At 38.8% G+C, this 22,407-nt stretch overlaps 2 protein-coding genes across 3 annotated transcripts; both read right to left on the reverse strand.

The window, feature by feature from the left end:
* Nucleotides 1-36: 36 nt before the first annotated feature.
* On the reverse strand, nt 37-16,032 carry LOC148072283 (E3 ubiquitin-protein ligase RNF38-like). 2 transcript variants are annotated; one of them, XM_087799535.1, is made up of 12 exons: nt 15,785-16,032; nt 14,955-15,357; nt 10,185-10,234; nt 9,805-9,992; nt 7,537-8,020; nt 5,605-5,742; nt 5,347-5,535; nt 4,109-4,270; nt 3,954-4,054; nt 2,798-3,001; nt 2,559-2,658; nt 37-726 (listed from the first exon to the last, which is right to left on the reverse strand). In XM_087799535.1, exons 2-12 carry the CDS (start codon nt 15,268-15,270, stop codon nt 664-666), a joined length of 1,995 nt encoding a protein of 664 aa, XP_087655661.1. In that variant the 5' UTR covers nt 15,271-15,357; nt 15,785-16,032; the 3' UTR covers nt 37-663. The 2 variants fall into 2 exon arrangements, with proteins under 2 accessions (XP_087655661.1, XP_087655660.1); XM_087799534.1 differs by having other exon boundaries at nt 14,955-16,032.
* A 742-nt stretch (nt 16,033-16,774) lies between these two features.
* On the reverse strand, nt 16,775-22,299 carry LOC148072284 (zinc finger CCHC domain-containing protein 7-like). Its single transcript, XM_087799536.1, has 9 exons — nt 22,054-22,299; nt 21,604-21,975; nt 20,309-20,355; nt 20,063-20,170; nt 19,065-19,235; nt 18,886-18,921; nt 18,605-18,709; nt 17,670-17,778; nt 16,775-17,613 (listed from the first exon to the last, which is right to left on the reverse strand). The coding sequence occupies exons 2-9, from the start codon at nt 21,929-21,931 to the stop codon at nt 17,219-17,221; spliced, it is 1,299 nt and encodes a 432-aa protein (XP_087655662.1). The 5' UTR covers nt 21,932-21,975; nt 22,054-22,299; the 3' UTR covers nt 16,775-17,218.
* Nucleotides 22,300-22,407: the final 108 nt, after the last annotated feature.

Raw genomic sequence — 22,407 nt, forward strand, 5'->3', positions numbered from 1 at the left:
TAATAAACAACATTCAAAAGATGCACCACTCGTGAGTAAAAGTTTATATCAAGCCTTTTTATTTCATATACAGATATTCATAAATTTATACAGTAAATATATCGTTATATATCTATATAACATGTGCCACTGCAGTCACAGACAAACTTATTTTCGCTAAGAAAAAAAATATATATACCGTGTGCTTACGTTTGCGAACAGTGCTGTGAAGCTGGAACACGTGATCACCGTAACAGGAGAGATGAGGTAACTGTCGGCAGGAGGCGTCCGGCGAGAATCGTCGCAGAGAATCGTCCGCTTCGAGCGACACAGTCGGCGAGAATGGACCCTCGTGTGGAGAAAAGAACAATCCAAACACACACACAATGCAAACACACACACACACACAGCAGAAACTTTCATATCTACAGTGTGGCAGACACACAAACATGCTCCACGCCACTCTCTCGCACACATGTCTCGCACAATAAGGCGGATCAAAGACTTGTGGAGACACGCGAGGACGGGTGACGTCCTGCCGGGACTCGAGAGGAACCGACTCGATGCAGAAACGAAGGAAATATTTCAAGTAAGAAAAAAAGAAAAATGACCCACAAACGGAGGAGCAGGTTAATGTGTGTGCGCACGACGAGGTGTGAGTCGGGCAGTGAAGTCGCGATCGTTTCACTCCGAGTCTCTCTGGACCTCGGAGGCGTCGGCCCGGCAGATGGGACACGTCCTGTTGGCCTGGGAGCAGAAATCAGAGTCAGGCGTCAAATGAAAGAGGTTCCTCGTCATAGCGCCACCTTCTGGTCTCATTTTTTGTTTTTTATTTCAAGAGTAATCTGCAGCTGTGATTCGTCGACTGGGCGGCAAAGCATCGCAGGATTCAACGTAGACGTATTTATGGATTTTTATGAGGTCAAAGTAAAACGATTGGAAGAATAACATTATTTTTCAAAAATATTCTTAGATCATATTAAGACATTTTCCCCTCTTTTATCTTTCCTTTTTTTTGGAGGAATTCTTGTCAAAGTTCGGTTTTATATCAATTTTCAATTTTAATATTATGCAATAAAATGTCTAAAAAAAACAAAAAAAAACAACTTCATTTTATCTTTTTATTTATTATTATTCAATGTATAAAGATTCTCTCGCTTTCTTCTTATTCCAGAATGTATTAAAGGTGTAAGAAAATATTCATTTAACGTTATATTCCGATGTTTATGTTCCCGATACTGTTTTGATATTCAATAGCACAGTATAGATATATATGAATGTTTTTTTTACCTTTGAAATAACATTTGATTTTTAATTTCAACTTATTTTACAGTTTATATTTCAATAGTGTGTATAAAGGACAATCATTGTATGTTTTATTTTACAATTAACACTCTAATATTAACAGCGTTTATTCATTTGCGTGCTGCAATTAAACCTCAGGCCACTAGTTGGCGACATTTGTCATTTCCTCCGAGACAAAGTAACAACAAAACCAGCGATGAGTGAAAAACAAACAGTCCAGCAGCTTTTAAAACAAGTGTTTGGACTCATTTTGAATTCATAACAAAGTTAAAGTTTATAGATTAAACTCTGACAGATACTGGATATTACATGTTGCTCCAGGTTGTTTGTGTTTACGCACTTTATTGTTAATATAAGTTTACGTTTGTTCATAATTTGAGAAGCTCTTTCCTACAAACACCTTCACATTGATTAGAAAGTATTTGTTCATTTCTTTGTTGTAAAAGCCAGAAAAGTGTTGTTTCTTTAAAATAAATATATTGTCGTTCCTACAGTATCGCCGCACACGTGTCGTGATATGTATAGTTTCAACAGATTCTTTACAAAACACAACCCTAGAATATTATATTTGTATAGATATTTACCAGACAGGAAATTCTCATTTAAATTATTCAGAATTGAAAACTGCAAAATAGTATAAGAAAAGCATCTTTTCATATTTATTTTTTAAATACTAAGCCCTAGATTTTATTGAAATCATGTTTTTTCATATTTCCTTCTTATTTTTGCATTCTTTAAAAAATGTTTAATTCCCACATTTATTTGTGCTAGTTCTGGTAATTCATGTGGATATTTTGTAGGATATAATAAAATATTATCAGTGTTTTCCTAAAACTATGTGCAAACATTACAGGAGTTGTTTGTTTTTTTAGATTAAACTAAGGTATTAATATATTCTGACTGTTGCTTTAAGCATTTCATTTATATAGTCAATTATATAATTTCTACATTTAAAGGTAATTAAATGTAATTTTTTATAATTAAATATAATGTATATACAAATTTTCCTCAGTTTAATATTCAATATTCATTTTGTAGCCTTTTAAATTAAATATTAAAAAGTTGGCAACATTATACCAACATTTTAATATTGAACTTAAAAAACTGATAATATTGAATTGACCTTTTTTCATGTCATTTAAAATGTATATTAAACTCAAAATTCATTCAATATTGCGATGACACTGTTACGCTTCTGTAAATCTCAGTGCTTTTAAATGTAAAAGATATTTCGTGTCATTAACATGAAGATAAAACGAGGTCATGTGACTCACCCTCAGCCACTTGTCAACACACTTCCCGTGGAACTCGTGGCTGCAGGGAAGAACTCGCAGCAGTTGTCGAGTCTCGAAGTCGCTCATGCAAACAACACACCTGGAACGAAGACGACAGAAATACACAAACGTGAATGTGTCGTTTACACACTCGTGTCATCTTGACACACATCATTACGCACTGCAACAGTTGAAGGTCAAATACAATAGAGTCGATTCAAAAATGAAGCCAAACTCACAGCGTCTGATCCGACTGGTGGTTGTTGGGGTTGAAGCGATACGATGGAAGCTGCTCGATGTCCCCCTTGGTCAGTCCTCGGAGCTTGGCCTCCCCGAGGCGCTCGGCCAGGTTCAGCAGAGCCTCGTAGTTCTCAACCTCTCCGTCGTCCACGTCCAGCTCCAGACTGATTGCAGGACCAGTGGGCTGGACCGGCAGCATGGACCTGCAGGAGGAGATCGTGTGAGACTTGAACCAGTAGATCAGTGACATCACGATATTCAAGGGTTCATTTAGATTTTTTCAAATAAAAGTTCTTTTTTTTTTACTAAAACACATTTGTACTACACAGTTTGTCATTATAATACCAATAATTAAAAAAAAAAAATTCTAAATGCTATATATATATATATTTTTTTTAAGTTCAATATAAAACTGTTGGTACAATAGTTTCACCAGACAAAAGCAATCGAGTTCAGAACTTTTATCCAATCATGCGAAGTAGAGGCGGACATTTTTATATTGAATTTAAAAGGCTATGAATGAAAAATATATATTTGGAAACTGCATTTTTCAAATTATTAGGTAAGTAGAATATCAAAATCTGTTTAAATAAAAAAAGATTTAGTTTAAATTGAAAACTTTCAATTATTCAAGAAAAAGAAAAAGAAAAATAAACATTATAGAAATTATTTAATTAGATTAAAAAAACTAAATCATTTTAATGATAAATAAATTCAATAAAAAAAATGTTTTACCTAACATTATAGAAATTAATTCAATTAAAAAATAAAACTAAATAACTTGAATGATTGAAAAAAATCAATAATTAAATTAAAAATGTTTTGCCCAACATTATAGAAATGATTTAATTAAATTAAAAAAGTAAATAACCTTAATGACTATGAAAGCAACAACCAATTATCCTATAAAAAAAGAAAATCAAAGTTTCAAAATTCAATATTTTGATGACAAACTACATATTCAATGTATATTTTATGATTTAAAAAGTATCATAGTTAACATTGATCCAAATTATTTTATCATTAATTAATTATCTTAATTACTATAAAATGTGCTTTTGAAGTAGTTATTTTTGTTTCATTGAAAGGTATTTACATAAATCCTGTAAAATAACTTTAATAAACTAGTACTACTGTAGTGAAGGATCCACTCACAGGAAGTAAGGCAGGAGGCTCGGGTGATAAGGCGCAGGCGGCAGTTGTTGCGATCGGTACCGTCGCCCCGGGAGACGTCTCGGGATGATGTTCGTGTACGGCTGTCGAAGTGACGGACGTGAGTTCAGGGACGAGAAGCTAAAGTAAAAACTCACCACTCCAAAGAACTCCTGAGGCAGAGCATCGGGGGACAGGAAGTGAAGCGGCGTGGAGTGAGGCGCGAGGCTGGGGTGAGCGGCGGGCGGATAGTGAAGCCCGGCACCTAAAGACAGATGTTCGCCCAGAAGCTCCACGTCGTTCTCGATCCTCTGCAACGGCTGAGGAGGAGAAACACGTTTTATTTCACCTTCTATCGGCTCAGGAGCTTCTGACGGAAACATGAGTCGATCAAGATTCATCTTCGTGAAAAACTACTGTCGTTACAAAACCCCTCACGACAGTATACATCATAAATATACCCATATCTACATACATGTATATATATCTACACATACATACACAAACATACATATACAAATAACATTTCAAATTTTGAAACTTTAATTCAATTTTTATTGAAATGTCGTTTTTTGCCTGGAATTATTAGTTATTTTATAATTAAATTTATCAGCTTTTATATGGAAAGCCGGCATTTAAAAATAAAATTGAATTAAAGAATTGTAATGTTTTCTAAATAAATGCGGATTTTCGATTTTATTTTTTCTATGTATTGACATTTGATTTTTTGAATAATTTAATTATTAAAACTTCAGCTGAAGGAAGAATGAAATCCTGCGAGATCCTGGCAGAGACTGAGGACGAGAGGATACTGTCTGTATAATTTTATACAATTGTATAATCGTTTTAATATTAATTAAAATTAGAAAATGTGTATTTTAAAAGATAAAAATAAAAGTATCCAGAATTAATGCTTTTATACACGCACGAGTTTGATATTGTAATTAAAAAAAAAAAATCTTTAAAATTCTATAACCTTTTTTTTTTTTTATTTGTAGGGATATAAATGTAATATAAAAAAAAGTATATTCTAGTACCAGACACGACCAAAGCTACTTGATCAAAATTCCAGCCAATTATGGTAGAACTTTTACACCAACATTTTTAAAATAAATTTTACAAAATCATTTTAGAAAAAAAATAGAAAATCAAACCATGAGTAAAAAAGGTGATTCATTTTGAAAATGTTATTAAATTAAAATAATTAAATAAACAAATTCAACCTTTTGATATAAATATATAGAAATTCGTGAAACATAATTTGTTTTAAATTAAACGTTTCAACATTTGAAATATTACATTAATATATTCATTTATTCATGTTTCCAGACACACAGTATTTTCACCACATATTTAACTTCTGCTGGTGATTTTGAGTCAAAAGGTTTCCACTCACGGATCGAGCCGGCTGTGCTGTGTAGGGTCCAAACTGGCCCGGCTGGGGCAGGTGAGGCGGGTGATGAGGGAGGTGAGTGGGCGGGTGAGGCAGGTGAGGCGGGGGCAGCAGGAAGGTGGGGTCACTGGACAGCAGAGAAGGGAAGTGGTACGGCATCGGCAGGTGCTGAACCGAACACGTCTGCAGGACCTGGAGGACGGAAACCAGTCGGCGATTAAAAACGACAAAAATGAAGCCGGCGGGTTAAAGGTCACTCACGGGCGGGACGCTGCAGACGGGGTAGTGCTGTCCACTGAAGACCACCGAACATGCTGGTATCTGCTGCGGGGTGGAGCGGGGGGGCAGGCCGGGGGGAACTCCGGGAGGCGACACCGTGTACGGCACCGGAACCGAACCCTTGACATGAAGACGGCGAGTAGTTTTACTACAAGAACCATCCATGATAATACATGGAGTATATGTTTGTACAGGGGGTCAAACACAGTCACACGAGGGGTCACAATGTCAACCACAATCAGGGTCAAGGGTCAAATTAAACGGTTGCAATAACTGACCCGCCTCTACACAGTCGCCATATCACGGTTCATCTTCGGTGGTCTCGCCATTTAGTTAGTTTTTACTACACATTTAAATGTATTGTATGATAATATATTATTTACTGTTACACACAGATCATTCCTTCGACTCAAACACAACCATAGAACGTAGTACGAGGCGACAACTACGACACCAACCTTACTAGTGAACTCCCATGATGCATTTCTAGACACTATCTCCATTTAGTGGCAACTTATTGGTCGTTACAATAAGTGTATTTAAATCAAACGTTTGTTGCCGTTTCAAAAGTCATCGACGGCTGTGATTGGTTGGCTGGGCGGCAAAGCATGAGAGGGATAGTACCGGATACGTTCTGTTGAGTTTGCTGGTTCAGATAAATGTTGTAAAATGAACGTTGATTTAAACGAGTGGCAATTTAAATTATCACTACATAACAGATTTTGTGTTTTTTTTCATAACCGTCGCAATGAACAAGAAACCACTGTAATTGTGTTTGAATTAAACTTTAAATAATTTCAGACTAAATTGATCATAAATTAGATTTCTGACTTATATTAAATATTAGCATTTTTTGCATTGTTTCCAGATTAATCGTTTACATTTGTTATCCATGCTAACTATTGCTAACTGCTTAAACTTGTATTTAAGGTGCATCTGCTAGTGAACAGGGAAAAAGTTTGTTTTGAGCCTATTTTTATTAAACCTAGTGTTATCTCAGGGTCAAGGTGACCTGAAGGCCCCAAAAACGAATTTGTTTGTGGTATCCCTTGTGTCGTCTCTGGGTCAAGGTCAACGACCTCCCTGGCTCTCATAAATACATATGCAGTGGTGGAGGTCGTTCGTCTTGATCCAGAGACAACACAAGGGATACCACGAGGGTGACCATGACCCAGAGATAACATGAGGGTTAAACATAAAAATACAAGTCGTGGGACTTGAGTTTGACACAAATGTGTCATGTTTATGTTCAGGATCAACCTAGTTAGTCGTTTGTGGCTCTTCCTTTTAGCGATCACATACCAAGACCTCCACCAGGGGTCCAAAACCACCTGACCAGGTCCCAGAACAGGTCCATGAAGAATTTGTTACTTCATTTATTGAATTAATCTTGTGTCATTACCGTCTGAAAAGGCTTTTTTTTTTTTTTAAACCAGATTTTCCCCAACTCATTATCCTGTGACTGTCTTGTCAAGGCAGTTCAGTTTCATTTTCAAACTTCAAGTTTCAGTTACATCTCGTTTCAGTCTAGTTTGTAAAATTGTTTTGCATTTTTCGCTAGTTTTTAAGTTTCTTTTTGAGCAGAGAAACCAGACTGGAGCTCCAACTTTTTCAGCGCTTTGATCACATGTACCTTTCATAGACCTGACGTTCGTTTTTTAATCTTTAAGTCAGTCCTGGTTAATTATTATTATTATTAACATTAAACTGGTCCACGGCGGAGAAAAAATAGTTGGTGACCCATGACCTTCATCCTGCAAACATTTGTAATATCAAAAACCTTCAACCAGCACCATCAATGTTGACTTAATCTAAACTACAAACAACTCTGCACTTCAGTTTCAGTCATTATTATAATTATTTGATGAGAAAAAGTGTCTGAAAAGACCCTGAAGAAACAGGTGTTCATCTCACCTGCTCATGGAGGTCCAGCATCACGCCCCCCTGTTGCTGTGGCAGGTGAGGGTGCTGCGGGTGTGCGGCGGGGTGCAGCATCCTGGGAGATAAGTTAGGGGGCGACTGATGGGGCGGCCTGGGAGAGTTGTTGGGAGCGAAGTAACCCGGGCGCTCGTCCGGCCCGGGGCCCCGGAGAGGCTGCTGGCTGTAGACTGGGAAGCCCTGAGTTGGAGTCTGGTGACGGTAGTTCTCGTCCTGGTGGACCGGCGAGGGTCCGTGGTGGGAGTGCAGGTGGTGATGAGGGAGGGGATGATGGTTGTTGTGGTGATGAGGATGATGGGGGTTGGGGTGGTGGTGGTGATGCTGCGGCGGCGGATGGTGGTGGTGGTGATGGTTGTTGTAATGGTGGTGGTGGTTGTTGTTGTTGTTGTGCGGGTGGTGGTGATGGTGGTTGTGGCGGGTCAGGCGGTCCCGCCAACCTCGCTGGCGCCTCATTGGAGGGCTGAGGGGAACAAAAGGAGTGAGATTACTACACCAAAAAATATATATATATATATATATATATATTTGTAGGGTAAATGTAATACAAAAAAAAGTATATTGTATATTGTATTGTTGACAAGAACGAACAAGTGTAAAACGTGAAAAGCAGGAAATTCACAATTTTCTTTTGGCATTCATCAATATTTACTCACTCAAACTCTACACCTGCTCAACATTTCAAATGTTGAAACTTTAGTTACATTTTTATGGAAAGGTAGTTTTTTTTGCCTGGAATTATTAGTTATTTAATAATTAAATGTATCAGCTTTGATATGGAAAGGTTGCATATAAAAATGAAATTTAATTTAAAAATTCTAATGTTCTCTAAATAAACGTGGATTTTCGATTTTTTTTTTTTCTAACCATTGACATTTGTTTTTCAAATAATTGAATTATTAAAACTTCAGCTAAAGGAAGAATGAAATCCTGCGAGATCCTGGCTGAGACTGAGGACGAGAGGATACAGTCTGTATAATTTTACGATTGTATAATCGTTTTAAAATAATTAAAATGAGAAAATGTGTATTTTAAAAGATTTAAAAAAAAAATGGATCCAAAATTAATGCTTTTATACACAACGAACGAGTTTGATATTTTTTTTGTAGGGATTTAAATGCAATACAAAAAAAAAAAAGAAAAAGAAGTATACTGTATATTGTATTGTTGACAAGAACGAACGAGTGTAAAACGTGAACAGCAGGAAATTCACCATTTTTTTTATCAATATTTACTCACAAACTCTACACCTGCTCATAAACTCAAGAACACACTAAGTTAGTGTTTGTCACGATCGGAAATTAACGACTTCATTCATATTGAGCTTTGTTAAGTGAACAATCCACGGATGCATTGATTTGAAAAATAAATATAGTTGAAAATAATCATGTTTAAATCTAGATTATGTTCATTATTGTGAATCATCGATTTAAATCGACTCAATACATTATACTTTTTATATCAAGAATGTTTAGAAAACTATATTAAAAATAATTGAGGTTAATAATATGCTACAATAACAAAATGTGTAATAATATATATATGTAAACAATGGAGCGATGGTCTCGTCAGTGACATTATGTGACATCACGACTCTTCAGGGTTCATTTTCATGTCAAATCCTTTAGGTCTAAATGATGACATTAAACTGAAATTAGACCATCAAGTCTGGTTCATGAATCTGGAGCAGGTTTCAAACAGCGAAAGAACCATATGTTAAAATCTGAGCAGGGATTTAAAAACGCATCATGAACGAGACCCAAAACCCTTTAGTCGAAAGGAGGGCGAGTAGGAAATGAGTGCATTTTTTTGGGCGAAAAACCTGTTAATGGAACCACAGGAACCTGACAAACTGATATGATGAGCCTCATTAAAAAAAAACAGATTCAACTTCCCGTTTGGTAAATATTAATTTTGGTATGACTTGGACTTAAAAAGATTTCTACGTGAATTAATTTTACACCCCGACTTAAAGGACTGTCTATACTGAACTTCACTAAAGTCAACTCCACCTCTTTCACAAGATGCATCTACAAGTGTTCCCAGAACCAACTAGAACTCGACTCTACGGCCTCAATATGTGGGTCACATGACAATAGTTTATTCCCGGAGTCCTTCAGAACTCAAAACGTGCACAGCAGGAAGTGTTTTTCAATTCAACACTAAAAATACAAGTACATACAAGGCTCAAAACAATGTTGAAATCTGAACTTCCGTGGTGATGGAAGGACTCCATGACACGTTTACCTGCGGCGGTTCCGGACCGGAGTGTGACATCGCTCTGGCATGTAATGTGGGTGTGGTCTGCGGCTGGAAGCGAGCTCCCAGGGGCGAATGGGCGAAGAAGGGGTCGGAGGAGGAGCCGGGGCGGGGCCCAGATCCAACAGCGACTGCTGGGAAAGACGCTGCCTTTTCGGGCTGGGGCTGTCTTCCATCTGCACATAGAAAATGAAAGAAAGGAAGAAAAGCAAGGGGAGAATGGTTGGCCAGGGGAGGAGGGAGGGTGGGCAACAAAGGAGGACAAACAAATAAAGAATGAGTAAAAAAGGAGACGACAATGACATACAAATCCCTTTCAGACCCGGAGAAAACCAAGGCAACAGGCGGTGCTCATGTTTCATGCTTACTTTGTCTCGATCCTCGCTGCACACATTATCCGGATGAAAATGAAGTAGTCCTGTGGGGCAGGAGGAGATAGAAGCATAATCAGATCAGAACCGAGAAAAACATCAACGCCACACAAGGTCCAGAGTCCGGAGAAACAACAGCGACATCAAGTTCAGACACAAATGTAAACCTAGTCGTTTCTTTTTAACACAAACACAAGTAAGTAAGTCAGAAAGTAAAGGTTATTTGTAAAGTGCCTTTCTAGACCAGGGTCACAAAGCGCTTAAACAATCAAAAACAATACACAGTTAAAATATATACTTTAAAAGGCCAAGACACATAAGACAAACACAGAAGTTCCAGGGAAGCTCCTGCACAAATATAAAGGTCTCGAAAGTAATTTCGAGCCAAAGATTTGATTTTTAAAAGTAAGAAAGTAATTTATATTTATAGAGCACTTTTGCAGACCAGGGTCAAAAATAACCAATAGAATATATACTTAAAAAGGTCAAGATAACACCGAAAATGAATCAGGGAAAAGCCTGAACAACAATACTTTAATCAATTCTACTTTACAAATGATCTTCCACGTTCTGACATCTTTTTTAAACTTCATAATTTGACACAGTATAATAATGAACTTTATTTATTTATTTATAGAGCACTTTTCATACATAAAAAAAAAAAATGTAGCACAAAGTGCTTTACATGTTTAAACTACCGGTAAACAACAAAACATGACAAAGCAGTGTAACAACTAAGACATGCTTGTCCTTTTGTTAGGAAATAAAAGCAATGTAGCTGGAAGACCGGTTACCAAAAGACCTGATCTCAAAGTCAAGTTAAAGATCACTGAAGTCACACTTGTCTAGAAAGGCACTTTACAAATAACCATTACTTACTAACATAACCAGTCTTATCATAGAAAGTGATGGAGAAGTGAGAGACTCACATTTACAGATTATGTGGATTATTTGCTTTGAATCCCACTGCCCCCAATTTTTTTTCTCACGATAAAATATCGATATTCAACAGCATTCTATCTACATCGTTGCTTTCAAATACAGTTTATCAAAGTTCCTTTAAAGTTTAGATTCCGGTATTGACTGAGGACTAGAGGATACAGCCGATTCCAGCACATTCTAAAGATGAAGTCTTGACATATTTTGGTTTGAAAACAAATGAAAGCAGTTACGAGTCATGTGGTCTGTATATTCTGCAACACCAGAGTCAAGTACTTGGAAAATACTACACAAATATCCTTGTTACTACAATATCACCATAGATCATATCAATGACCCTATATTGTGAGGCCAGATTTTGGCAAAAGATCATTTATTTGAAGCTGTCAAGTCTCTTTCAGAGGAGTGCTGGTTGTTGACTAGTCAAAAAAATATAAATTGTATGTGAGTAAGTAAGTAATTTTTATTTGTATAGAGCTTTTCCAGACCAGTTTGTTTGGCTCGAGGTATGATTGACTTTGACACTCCTGGTATAGGGCCAATAGTAAGTAAGTAAGTCAGCAAGTTTTATTTGTAAAGAACCTTTCACAGACCAGGGCCACAAGGCGCTTAAACAACAAAACAATACAGAGTTAAAAAATACATAGTTTAAAAGACAAACACAGTGACAAACACAACAGCCCAAAGCAGATTTTTTAAAAGCCTGCACAAATAAAAGGGCTTGAGATGCTTCTTGAAGGAGTCAGTAGACGCCATCAAACACTCTGTTGGACTACAGATGGTTTTAAGACTTGAATCTCAGTAGACTTGCAAGTCAACTTCAACTACAGATGACTCGATTGGGCCCTATTGTAAAAACGGGTTTGTGTTCTATTCTTAAAGAGTCGGCACAAACTCGGGAGCACAAAGCGCTCACGTCCATTTCATCCCACAGTCCACATGTTTAATCTGGAGGCTGCAGACATTTTCTGCTGCTTCAACGGACGTCCTTGAACTAGAGAGACACGGCCGTCCTCCGAGCAAACCCCCCTTTCCCCCAAAAACCTTTTAATCACCAAAGGAACAAGAAAGGAATCCTCATTTCTCTCACCATTTCTCCCTCATCTACACAGCCCCCTTTTTTTTTCCTCTCCTTCAAAAAAAACAACAGATCTGAAAGCTCCCCCATCCATTCCTTGCCTATGCGGAGCCACTCGAGGACCATGTGAAGTCTGCCGATAGTGACAGCTCAAAGAAGCCCTGCCTGCTGCTGTGAAGAACAGAGAGGAGCCTTCGCTTGACTGACCGGTTCAAAAGCACTTGCTGCATCAGTCTTCGTCTACCATCTTGTTTTTCTTTTTTTTTTCTAGACCTCATAAGTTCATTAGCAACCCATTTGTTCGGAGGAGAAGTGGGTCAATACGGCCGAGGGGTAAGGAGCGAGGATGGAGGGATGAACTGGGCAGTTTCTGTTTGTGAGAAAACATGGCTTTAAGCGTGCCTGCGGGGGGGAAGAATTTAGTTTGAGAGCCTTCTGCTGACGCTTGAACTCTGAAATCTAAAAGAATAAAAAAATAAAAAAGATGAAATAAAGATGTACAGCTTTGTTCTGTGAAGAACTGGACATTCTGAGGGTTTTAAGAGCCTAGTGGTTGTTGCTACACATTTGTACAGAAAAATAAATTTTGAGTCTTCGGTTTCCCTCTTTTTCACCAATTTACAGGTTTATATTTTGGGTAAACTTGAGTCAAATGAGTCTTCAGTCACAGATACACATGTTACTTACCATCTTTTTTTTCAAATCAAAACACGTTTCAGACAGTATTGATGAATAGAACTTAAATCATACAAATCATTTTCAACAAACGCCTCACGGACGGCTACACGTCAGGAAGGAGTTCCTTGTGAAACCGATGTCGACCACAGGAAATCTAATTGTTTTTTCCACAAAATTGTTAAACCTTTAGTAGTAAAGATGATACACGAGCACGTCCGGCTTCTGATTTTTATTTGCTGCTCGATTCGCAGAATTTTATAACGTACAAAAGTGACTGAATGGAAGATCTGCCTGTTCTTGATGCATGTTATGGATTATCATGCAACAGTTTCCTTTAAGATTGAATATCTTCAATACATGGTCACTGTCGCTTTCTGATGCAGACGGGTCAAGTTTCCCAGGATATTTCAACAGTTTTATTGGCTAAAATACCCAACTTTATTTCCATACGGGAGAGCTTGGCTTCACGAGAACAGAATAAATATATTTCAGGAGCAAGATATTACGTTCTTGGCTGTTAAACTGTGCATCAAAAAAACTTCCGGAACCTGCATACGCCCGCAAAAAACGACCCGACTGCATCCATCCTTCAAATATCTACAATATTTTTTGTGATAAACTGGACGTCTATGCCGTCACGACTCAGGAGATCGTCATGATGCAGAAATATATAAACTGATTTCACGCCAAGAAGATACAGAAGCTTTGTTATGGAGATATTTAAAGAACACAAAGGGGCAGAAATTATTGCAAAGTACGACTATAATGCCCAAATAAACTTTTTTTTTTTTTTTTAAACAACAACCATTCTATAAATACAAAACCCACCTTAACGCGTTTAAAATATTTCTACAACACCATATATCAAGCTGATACAAACAAATAACATAAATATACCCATCGCCACACTTATAACTAAAAGCTTTTATTAAAAATACTTTTGTCAGGTTGTGTTTCTTTGACGTACCTTTGTGTACCCGCGACACTTTTGTGATCGACTCGCAGGTTAAGAAGACACTATACATGTAAGTAAGCATGAAAGTAATAGTCATTTGTAAAGCGCCTTTCTAGACCAGGGTCACAAAGCGGTACATGGTCAAGATGTGTCAGTAAAAGGTTCTGTCCACAATATGTGGTCAGAGAAACTAAATCTCATGAGGGGGCCAAAGTATTTGAACAATGCAAGTTGTGGTCCAAACAAAAATGTATAATTGTACATTTACAAACAGTACGGATGACTTTTAATTTATAGACTCCATCTTAATCAGCTTATTGCTTATTGCCCCCCCCCTCAAAAATAAACATTTCCCTCAACATCACTTTAAGCCTTAGGGAAAGTCTCTGTATAATTGTAAACATCAATAATCTTTGTTTCTCATCTTAAACATTTTTGCTTCCTGCATCAAACATCCTGGTCGGTTTTCGCTGGGTTTTTCTAGAGATTTAAGCTTGTTTATCATAACCACGCCCACTCTGCTGCGATTGATCAAAAATGGAGGTTTGTCACCTCACGTCATGTATCCCAGAAGTCTCCACCTCCAAGGGACTCGTCGTATAAACAAAACGGGGCGTGATTACAGCTGGCTGGAGGAGGAGGAGTGAAGCCATTATTACGTCATAATGGACTCTCGTAACCTCTCGTTCGCCAAGATTTCAGACAAACTTTATAAAGTAATAAGTTCAAAACAAGGTCATGATGAGGAACTTACTGCATCTTACGTTGTTTTAAACGCCGTTTTAAACGTGTTGGTAAGGAGAGAGCTGAGCCATAGGGCAAAGAACGAGGGTACAAGTGCTACATGGCATGGAAAGTCCGACCCTCCCTACTTAAGATGAAGAAGAGATATTGTTTCCTCCAAGTTTTCCCATCATCAACTCATTTGTCTTGAGGGCCCCTCACAACAGTCACAGTACATGCTGTGGCCCCTGAAGACATTTAACTACTCACCCCTGATACAAGTCATTCAACCAAGAATCAAATCTCATTGTTGTCTTAGAACATGTTGTTGTTTAATTGTAACAGATCCACCAGAGCTAAAGGCCCCAAAAAGGTACATAAAAAAGCTACTCACCAGCACCGGGGTGTCTGTGAGCTCCGTGGGAAGGGTGTCGCTGCGCCCCTGCGGACAGGTAGCTGGCGGACTGTTGCTGCTGCTGCTGCTGCTGGTTCTCCGGGTAGCTTCGACCTCCGTGATGCGGCGTCCAGCCAGGGTTGCCCTGCTGCGGGTAACTCATCCCGCCTCCCGCGCCGGCGCCCACCAGACCCCCGGTACCGACCGCGCCACCACCACCACCGCTCGCCCCGACGTTGTTATTGTTGTTGTTGTTGTTCAGGGCGAAATGATAGAAGCCGGACCTGGAGCGGGATCTGGTCCTCGGGGGGTCCATGGCGGGGGTTGACGGACGTGCAGGATCCTCCCTCTCTACTCTGGAATGCTGTCTCTCCACCCAAGTGTTGACCTACTGCATCTAAACCTGCTTCAACCGATGATGATGATGATGATGAAGATGAAGAAGATGCTCCTCAATCTAATCCCATCAGCACCAAACTACACATCATCTAGCGCGGATATTACCGTAATTACTCGAAATGAACGCATCCGCTTTGCATGTCCAAGCGACGCTTAAATCCGATACAAACTAAAGAAAACGTATCAATAACAAGCTAAACTTTTTCTTTTCCTCTCTTAAATTTCCCCGGAAACCGAAAATAAAGCAAGAAAAGCGTCGAGGCATCAAAGTTTAAAGCGCACCACACAAACAAGCTAGCTTACTTACTAACTGTTAGCAACAACAACAAAAAGAAAGAACTACTCTTTATTTTCTAAACAAGTGGGCCTCGAGCCGCGGTTAAAGGAAGCAGGACTAGTTAGCGTTACTAGTGTGAAAAGTTAACACCCACCCGAGTTCTATTCACTCGTTCATTTGCATCTTTTCCATTTTCCCCAGCGAGCCCGCGGCTAACAGGAAGCTGGGAAAACAAGTCCGGCGACGTTACCAAGCAGCAAAACCCTCGCGCCAAGAACAATGCCGGGACGAGGGGGAAACGACGCCTGTCGCGAACAGCTCGCGTCTATCTTCGCGGACATTCACGAGAGCAAAGCGGTGTCATTTAAAGCCCTTTTTTTCCTCTCGCCATGGAGTGTTTTTCTGTGGTCAACGGGGAGTATTAGTGGAGATCAATCAATGGGGAGGTTCACATCTAAATGAAGGCCAAACCAATCGAGCGCAGATCCGCTGTCAATCGAAACAACCGCGAATGGCTCGTTTAAATCGACTCGGATTATGACTAATATTATCCAGAAGGACGTGGTGAAGAAGAGAAGGTGGAATTTTGGGTGGAGAGCGGTTGTATTCGATGGCGTTAAGGGTCCGGATTATCATGCTCGACTGCTTTGGTCTGGAAAGCTGCGGGCAGCTGCTCAGCTCATTAATAATGAATCAGTTAAAGAGCAGAAATACTACAATTAACGTCTGAACGTGATTATCTTCAGCTGTTTGCGTGGAAACATCCCACGACTCGAGTCCACACGACCGTCACGACCTCGGTTTTAATCGTGCTATATTCATTTAGACGCGATATATTTATTTTAGGAGAGAGGGATGGACGTGTTAGTAAAGCGTTGCTTGCTTTGAGACGTTTCTCTCTTCCTTACAAATGATTAAAAGACAAAAATACAACGATTTTACATTTATATTTAAAGAGTAATCTTGTTCCCGCCATCCATTTTCCAAGCCTTGGTGGTGGGGGCAGCAGGCAAAGCACAGAGGCCCAGAGTTTGATCTTGAGGCGGAGAACTCAAATCATTATTTCACACCCTTTTTAAAAAAATTCTGTTAAATACCCAGAACTCACTGGGATGAGATCTGTGTGACATTCAGACAAAGTGACGGAGCTTCTTAACAATTTAATGCTTGTAACAATGGCAGAGAAATAGTAAATGAGTTACACATTTGTTACCAGTTTTTAAATATTTAATATTTGAAGTTATTTAAAAAATAAATAACATTACAAAATAAAAAAAAACCCTGTAGATTTATTCAACAGTTTGTTTTTTTTATAATGGAAAATAAATACGAGTCAACATGAGGTCAGCGTATCATGATCCATGTGACGATACAAAAATGTTCACTTTTGGTTAAACCAGAGATTTACAATTTAATCCTGAGTTTATTTTCGAGTGCAGTTTTTGTTCCCTTCAGTCTCGTAATATTAGTGATTACATGAAGTTCTGTCCCGAGTCAACCCAGGGTCAACGAAGATGTGCTGAAGATCCTGTAGATCCCAGACAAATCGAGTCAGGCGACAAAAAAGCAATTGAAGCCAGAACCAGCGTCACCGTCTTCTGTGGCGAGAGAGGTTTCTACAGTTGCCGTCATGGCGACCGATTCTTTTTGATTTCGTCCAGCGTTCTCTCTCTCTGCTCTTCCGTCCGCAACATCCTTCTTTCTTCTTTGGAGAGGAAAGATCCTTCTGATCCGTGGCTTTATTTGAGGTGTAGACGTTTTCATCTGGACACACCTGAGACTTGAGGGATAGTCCGCCGTGACGCCGGGCCTGAGCCTCCCTCTTTAGTCTCTTCACTTCCCGTCTTTCTCTTCGTCTATCTGGCCAAGTCTTCCTCTTGCTACTCCAGGTCGATGTTTTCCTTCTGCTCTGCCTCTTGCCGTCCTCCCCACTCTCCGTCTCTTCGGTCAAACCCCGCGAAGACCTCCCGGCGGTTGGACGATCTGAGAAGGAGTCGAGTCAGTAAAGAGGTGGACGAGAAATCGTGACTTCTACTCACCTTTCTGTCTTTTGGCGTCGAGCACGAGGACGTCCTCAAGGGTGTCGTAGTGGCAGACGTATGGAAGGGTGAGGAACGTGCCACTTATCATCCTCCTTTTCGAACACTCCTGACGGAGAGAAAGAAGACAGGAAGTGAGAAAGACTTACGGTCAATGATTGAAACAATGTGCATTAAAAAATCTAAATATTTTCCCAATTATTTTGCTATTTTCTTAGTCCAAACCAAAGGAAAGGGTAAAAAAAAAAGGAAGATTTCAAAATAATTTTTCACAACACATTGTAAATATAAGTACATTAATATATAATATCACATATACATTAGACATAAAGGATAAAACTGCTTCTGTGGAAGAAATTCGAATCATTAGACCTGACATTTTTAAATTACTTTAACTCCTCTAAGGTGCATCTAGAATATGTAAATACAATTTTAAATATGGTTAATATTACTTGAGAAGGTCACACCAATGTTCAATACATACAAAGTAGTTACATTTTCTTATTATGATTTATTTCAAAATATATTTCACACTCATCTGTACTTCAAACACTATAGTTGTATAGTTAACAACTTTCAATTCCGATTTAACAAATATATTCGTTCAACTATGTTTACGTGTTAAAAGTATAGATTTGTATCCATCCGTTTTTTATTACCATCATTATTTTATTCTTCTTTTTATAACTTTTAAAAAGGAAAAAAACACATTTGTTTTTCATTTGTGATTTTACACGTCTGCACAAGAATGACTAGGGACTGTTGAGCATCTGTTTTGCATCGAGAAGTGGAGTTTAACAGTCGTTACCAGATAACATCGACAAACAGATCTTATCTTTATTGTGTTTGTCGGAAAAAAAGGAAGGACGGATACTTTCAAAAGAACTTTCTCGAGATATTTGTGAACAAACACAAGGGAATCGATCGACACTTACGTGGCCATAATGTCCACGTTCGGCGCAGTTGTAGCACTGAGGGAGTCTTTGTTCAAGCCTGTGGGTGTCACTCATCGCGGGTCTGAGTGGAACCTCGGGTCGGACCTGCCAGATGTAAACAAAAGCATGTTTGAACACAGCACCGGTTGACTTCTGGGAAGTGTTTTGTGAACACACACCCACGGCCGCAGGCAGATTCTACCCGAGTAGAAACAAACAGAATTCATTCCATGATCGGATCATTTAAAGAAAAAGTTCCTCGTGAAAAGGTCGGAGCTTACGGTCACGTGGTATTGTCTCCATGTGTCCGGACAGACCTGCGAGAGAGGATCACTCGTCAGATGTTGTTCGCTCACGATGACAACGAACGCACACACACACACACACACGCCCCACTGTCGACACACAACGGATTCTTTCATCCGCTGAATCCACAAAAGAGTCAAACTGTCGGACTCACATCTGCGAGGTGACCCGGCGCCCCGCAGCGCTGGCAGTACTGGTGCCAGACTGGGGGGGAGTCGCAGGGCCTGGGGCCGTGGGCCGGCAGCCCACAGCTGAGGCAGGGACGACCGGGACAGTTCTTTTGAAGATGTCCCTGAAGGCCACAGAGGAAACATGTGGGGCTTTTCTGTGAGGAGACAAACATCACCTGCTCATGAATCCAAATACAATAGAAGACTTAACTTCACTCCAGGATTTATTTTTAAAGTCAAGGATGAACTGGAAGCTTTTATATTCACCATCGACTTTACCAGAACTATGACATTTATTTTCCGTTTTAAATCATATTTTAATTCAATCATAGTTATTTTATGGTTTTTATTTCAATACTATGTGTTTAAAATAGGAGAATTATTTTTAGTTGCATTTAAACTTGCAGACGCTAAATGGCAGCGGTCATCAACTTCTCCACACATTTTTTCTGGCTTTCAAATAATATTTAATTATTCACAGTGTTCTTTCTTTTTTGTGTTGCATTTAAACTTCCAGCCACTAGATGGCAGCAGTCATTAAGTCCTCCGCAGCTAAATGAACAACAAAATCAGTATAGATCCCGGTGATGACTGGGGACGAGAGGATACAGTGACGCTTTAAAAGCTGATGTTTGGACATATTTTGGTTTCAAAACAAGTGAAAGCGATTACGACTTCGTCGAGTCATGTGGTCTGTGTTTGTACCGTTGTCCACAGTATGGTGATACACATCGTATTTACAGATTCTTGCCAATACACACTCCTACTAATGACCTTGATACTGTCCCCCTCTTACTTCCGACATAATCAAAAGGTGTCATTTGTCCAGACTCACTACAAATACCCCTTTTTATCATTTACTAAATCATTATTAAAATTGTATTTTATTCTGGTTAAATAACTCACGATTGTTTTGTAATTTGAGTAATTGAGGCACAAGAAGCAACTGTGAAGAAAAACACCTGGTTTTGTGCTTCTTTACCTTAAACTGGGTTGTTCTGCTCAGGTGTCGTGTCCCGAGGCGGCTGATAAATGCTGGTATGTGATCAGTCATGAAATAGCGTCTGGGCAGGTGTTGGTGTTGTGAGTTCTGGGTAAAGACAGGAAACACAAATATAAAAAAAAGGAATACATTTGGAAAAATTACTTTCTTCTATTCAAATAATTGAATTAACATTGTGTTTATTAGAATAATATGAAATGTCTGTGGTTCGAAAAGCAAACAAACCTTGTCTCTTTCTGAAACCAACCATGGATCTTCAACAGGCTTCACATCTGCGAAATACACATCAAGAAACAAATTGTTAAACTCTTTTTTTCTTAACAAAATAAAGACAAAATAATTTAAAAGGCAAATAGATGTTTTACTAAACACAACATATAGCCTTAAATTCTCTTCATACCTTGATTATTGACGGCTAATTAAATGTTTAAAATAAACATTTTATTCACCTATAGAACTGACAGTACTGTCATTTGTCACACCTTATCCAGAGGTTGGACTTTTGAATTGAAACTGCAGCTGGACCAAAATGTTTAAAGAACACTCACCTCATTTTAAAAAATACAATGTTGACCCCCCTGGGCAGAATTAAGTAAACAACATTTCAAAAGGTAAATAGATCATATCAGTCACTTTATAAGCAATTCTGAAAAAAATGAAAAAAGTCTGAATGTATTTTTTTTGTTGTTTTTTTAGCCAATTCAAGGAGTATGACATGTAAAGCCACTGTTCTGATGACCCAATATGAAAGTAGAACTTGTCAGATTAGTTATTTACATAACATAGTTAATGTCTAGCAGTCTTTCTATTGAGCCCCACGTTTTACTCTTCTCGAGAGCTCCTCATTTTTTATTGTCCTTTTTTCCTTAAAAGAAATCCTTCCCAGATGCAACACTAGTAGACTCAGGGACTCATTCGCTCCTCGTGCTATTAGACTGTTTAATTCTGACTTTGGGGGCAGGAGTGCAGTGAAAACATAATTCTATTTTTTACCTATTTCCTAGATTGTGTCATCTTTTACTCTTTTTATTGCACTTTCATGAATCTATGGTCTATGTTGCTGTGCTGAGAAAACAATTTTCCAGAAAGAGACCTCCAAAGGTATCAATAAAGTTAATCCATCCATCCATCCATCCAAATAATGAGGTAGATAATAGATGAGAACCAATGAAACTTGTATACAATTCTAGAATAAAAAAGCCCAGAATACTTCACCAGGAAAAAAACAACCTAGAATGGCTTCTTTTAACATTGAGGAGCAGCTGTTGTAAAATCTCAAAGACTTCACATCAATTCACTCTTTTGGCGGCGTCTTTATCAAGATGACGTCCTTGATCTTTACAGACAAAAACTAAACATAATTGGTTGATTCTGTGCCTTTTCTCTTTTAATCATTTTATCTCCTGAAATGTTAGCTTCCCTCACTTGAATCCTACAAGGTTTCAAGCACTTCCTGTCAGCAAGATAATATAACAGGATTAACATGGGGAGATCGTCATCAATAAACCAGGACAATTTACCTTTATTTTCATCTTCTTCTTCTTCACTGGTACTCCAGTAACAGAGGTTTAACCGGATGCAGGAATCTCCCTCCTCTGACCCTCGTCCAAGAATCATCCAGTCTTCCACAGACTGATCACTGTCTTCTTCCGTGGAGTCCGACAGACTCTGTCTTGTGTCCCTCGTTCCATGTTCAGAGAAAACCAGAAGAACGGGAGGAGAACTTCCACCTCCACGTTCAGCGGTTTCCCGTCCGCTTTCTACCGTCTTCCTCAAAATGGATTTCACCTGCTCGTCTTCTGAACCACTGGAAGCTTCAATGAAGAAGCGATCGCCATCTGACAACATCTGTAGCTTGAAGCAACAGCGAACTCTAGCGACGAACGACTGAACTGCAAGCAAATGCCGGTAACAAACAACCTATTAGCGAGAATGCAAGATAGTATTCAACAAATAAATGTTTATCTTACCATCAGAAGTTGAATAATCCTACAGATATGAAAACAGTTTTTCGTGTAAAGTATTTAGATTCGCTGCTTCGGGTAAAATGCTAAGCTAGTTTAGCATAAGCGGAAAATATAGCAGAAATCGATACAAACTGTTGTAACTTGAGTGCAAATACGGTTAATTTATTATTTTATATATACCGTTTCTACACATTTTAAAGATAAGTTTTGAAAAATTCGTTGAAAATAATAGTGACTGCTCTTGTAAGCGTGATGACAAGTTGTACACTAACTTCTTTATCGCACAACCTTTACGGAGCAGATTCAGACACATTACGCTCAATACCGCCCCCGATGGCTGGAGGAGGAAACTGCTGC

This window comes from Callionymus lyra, chromosome 9 (genome assembly GCF_982586985.1).
Source record: "Callionymus lyra chromosome 9, fCalLyr1.hap1.1, whole genome shotgun sequence".
Taxonomy (NCBI): domain Eukaryota; kingdom Metazoa; phylum Chordata; class Actinopteri; order Syngnathiformes; family Callionymidae; genus Callionymus; species Callionymus lyra.

Coding starts and splice junctions, on each gene's coding strand:
- LOC148072283 (XM_087799535.1), bottom strand. CDS start 15,270: ATGGACCCCCCGAGGACCAGATCCCGCTCCAGGTCCGGCTTCTATCAT. Junction 5,536..5,604: donor CCGTCTGCAGCGTCCCGCCC/GTGAGTGACCTT, acceptor TCCGTCCTCCAG/GTCCTGCAGACGTGTTCGGT. Junction 4,055..4,108: donor CTCAGGAGTTCTTTGGAGTG/GTGAGTTTTTAC, acceptor TCACTTCGACAG/CCGTACACGAACATCATCCC.
- LOC148072284 (XM_087799536.1), bottom strand. CDS start 21,931: ATGTTGTCAGATGGCGATCGCTTCTTCATTGAAGCTTCCAGTGGTTCA. Junction 18,922..19,064: donor CGCCGGGTCACCTCGCAGAT/GTGAGTCCGACA, acceptor CCTCTCTCGCAG/GTCTGTCCGGACACATGGAG. Junction 17,614..17,669: donor CGACGCCAAAAGACAGAAAG/GTGAGTAGAAGT, acceptor ACTCCTTCTCAG/ATCGTCCAACCGCCGGGAGG.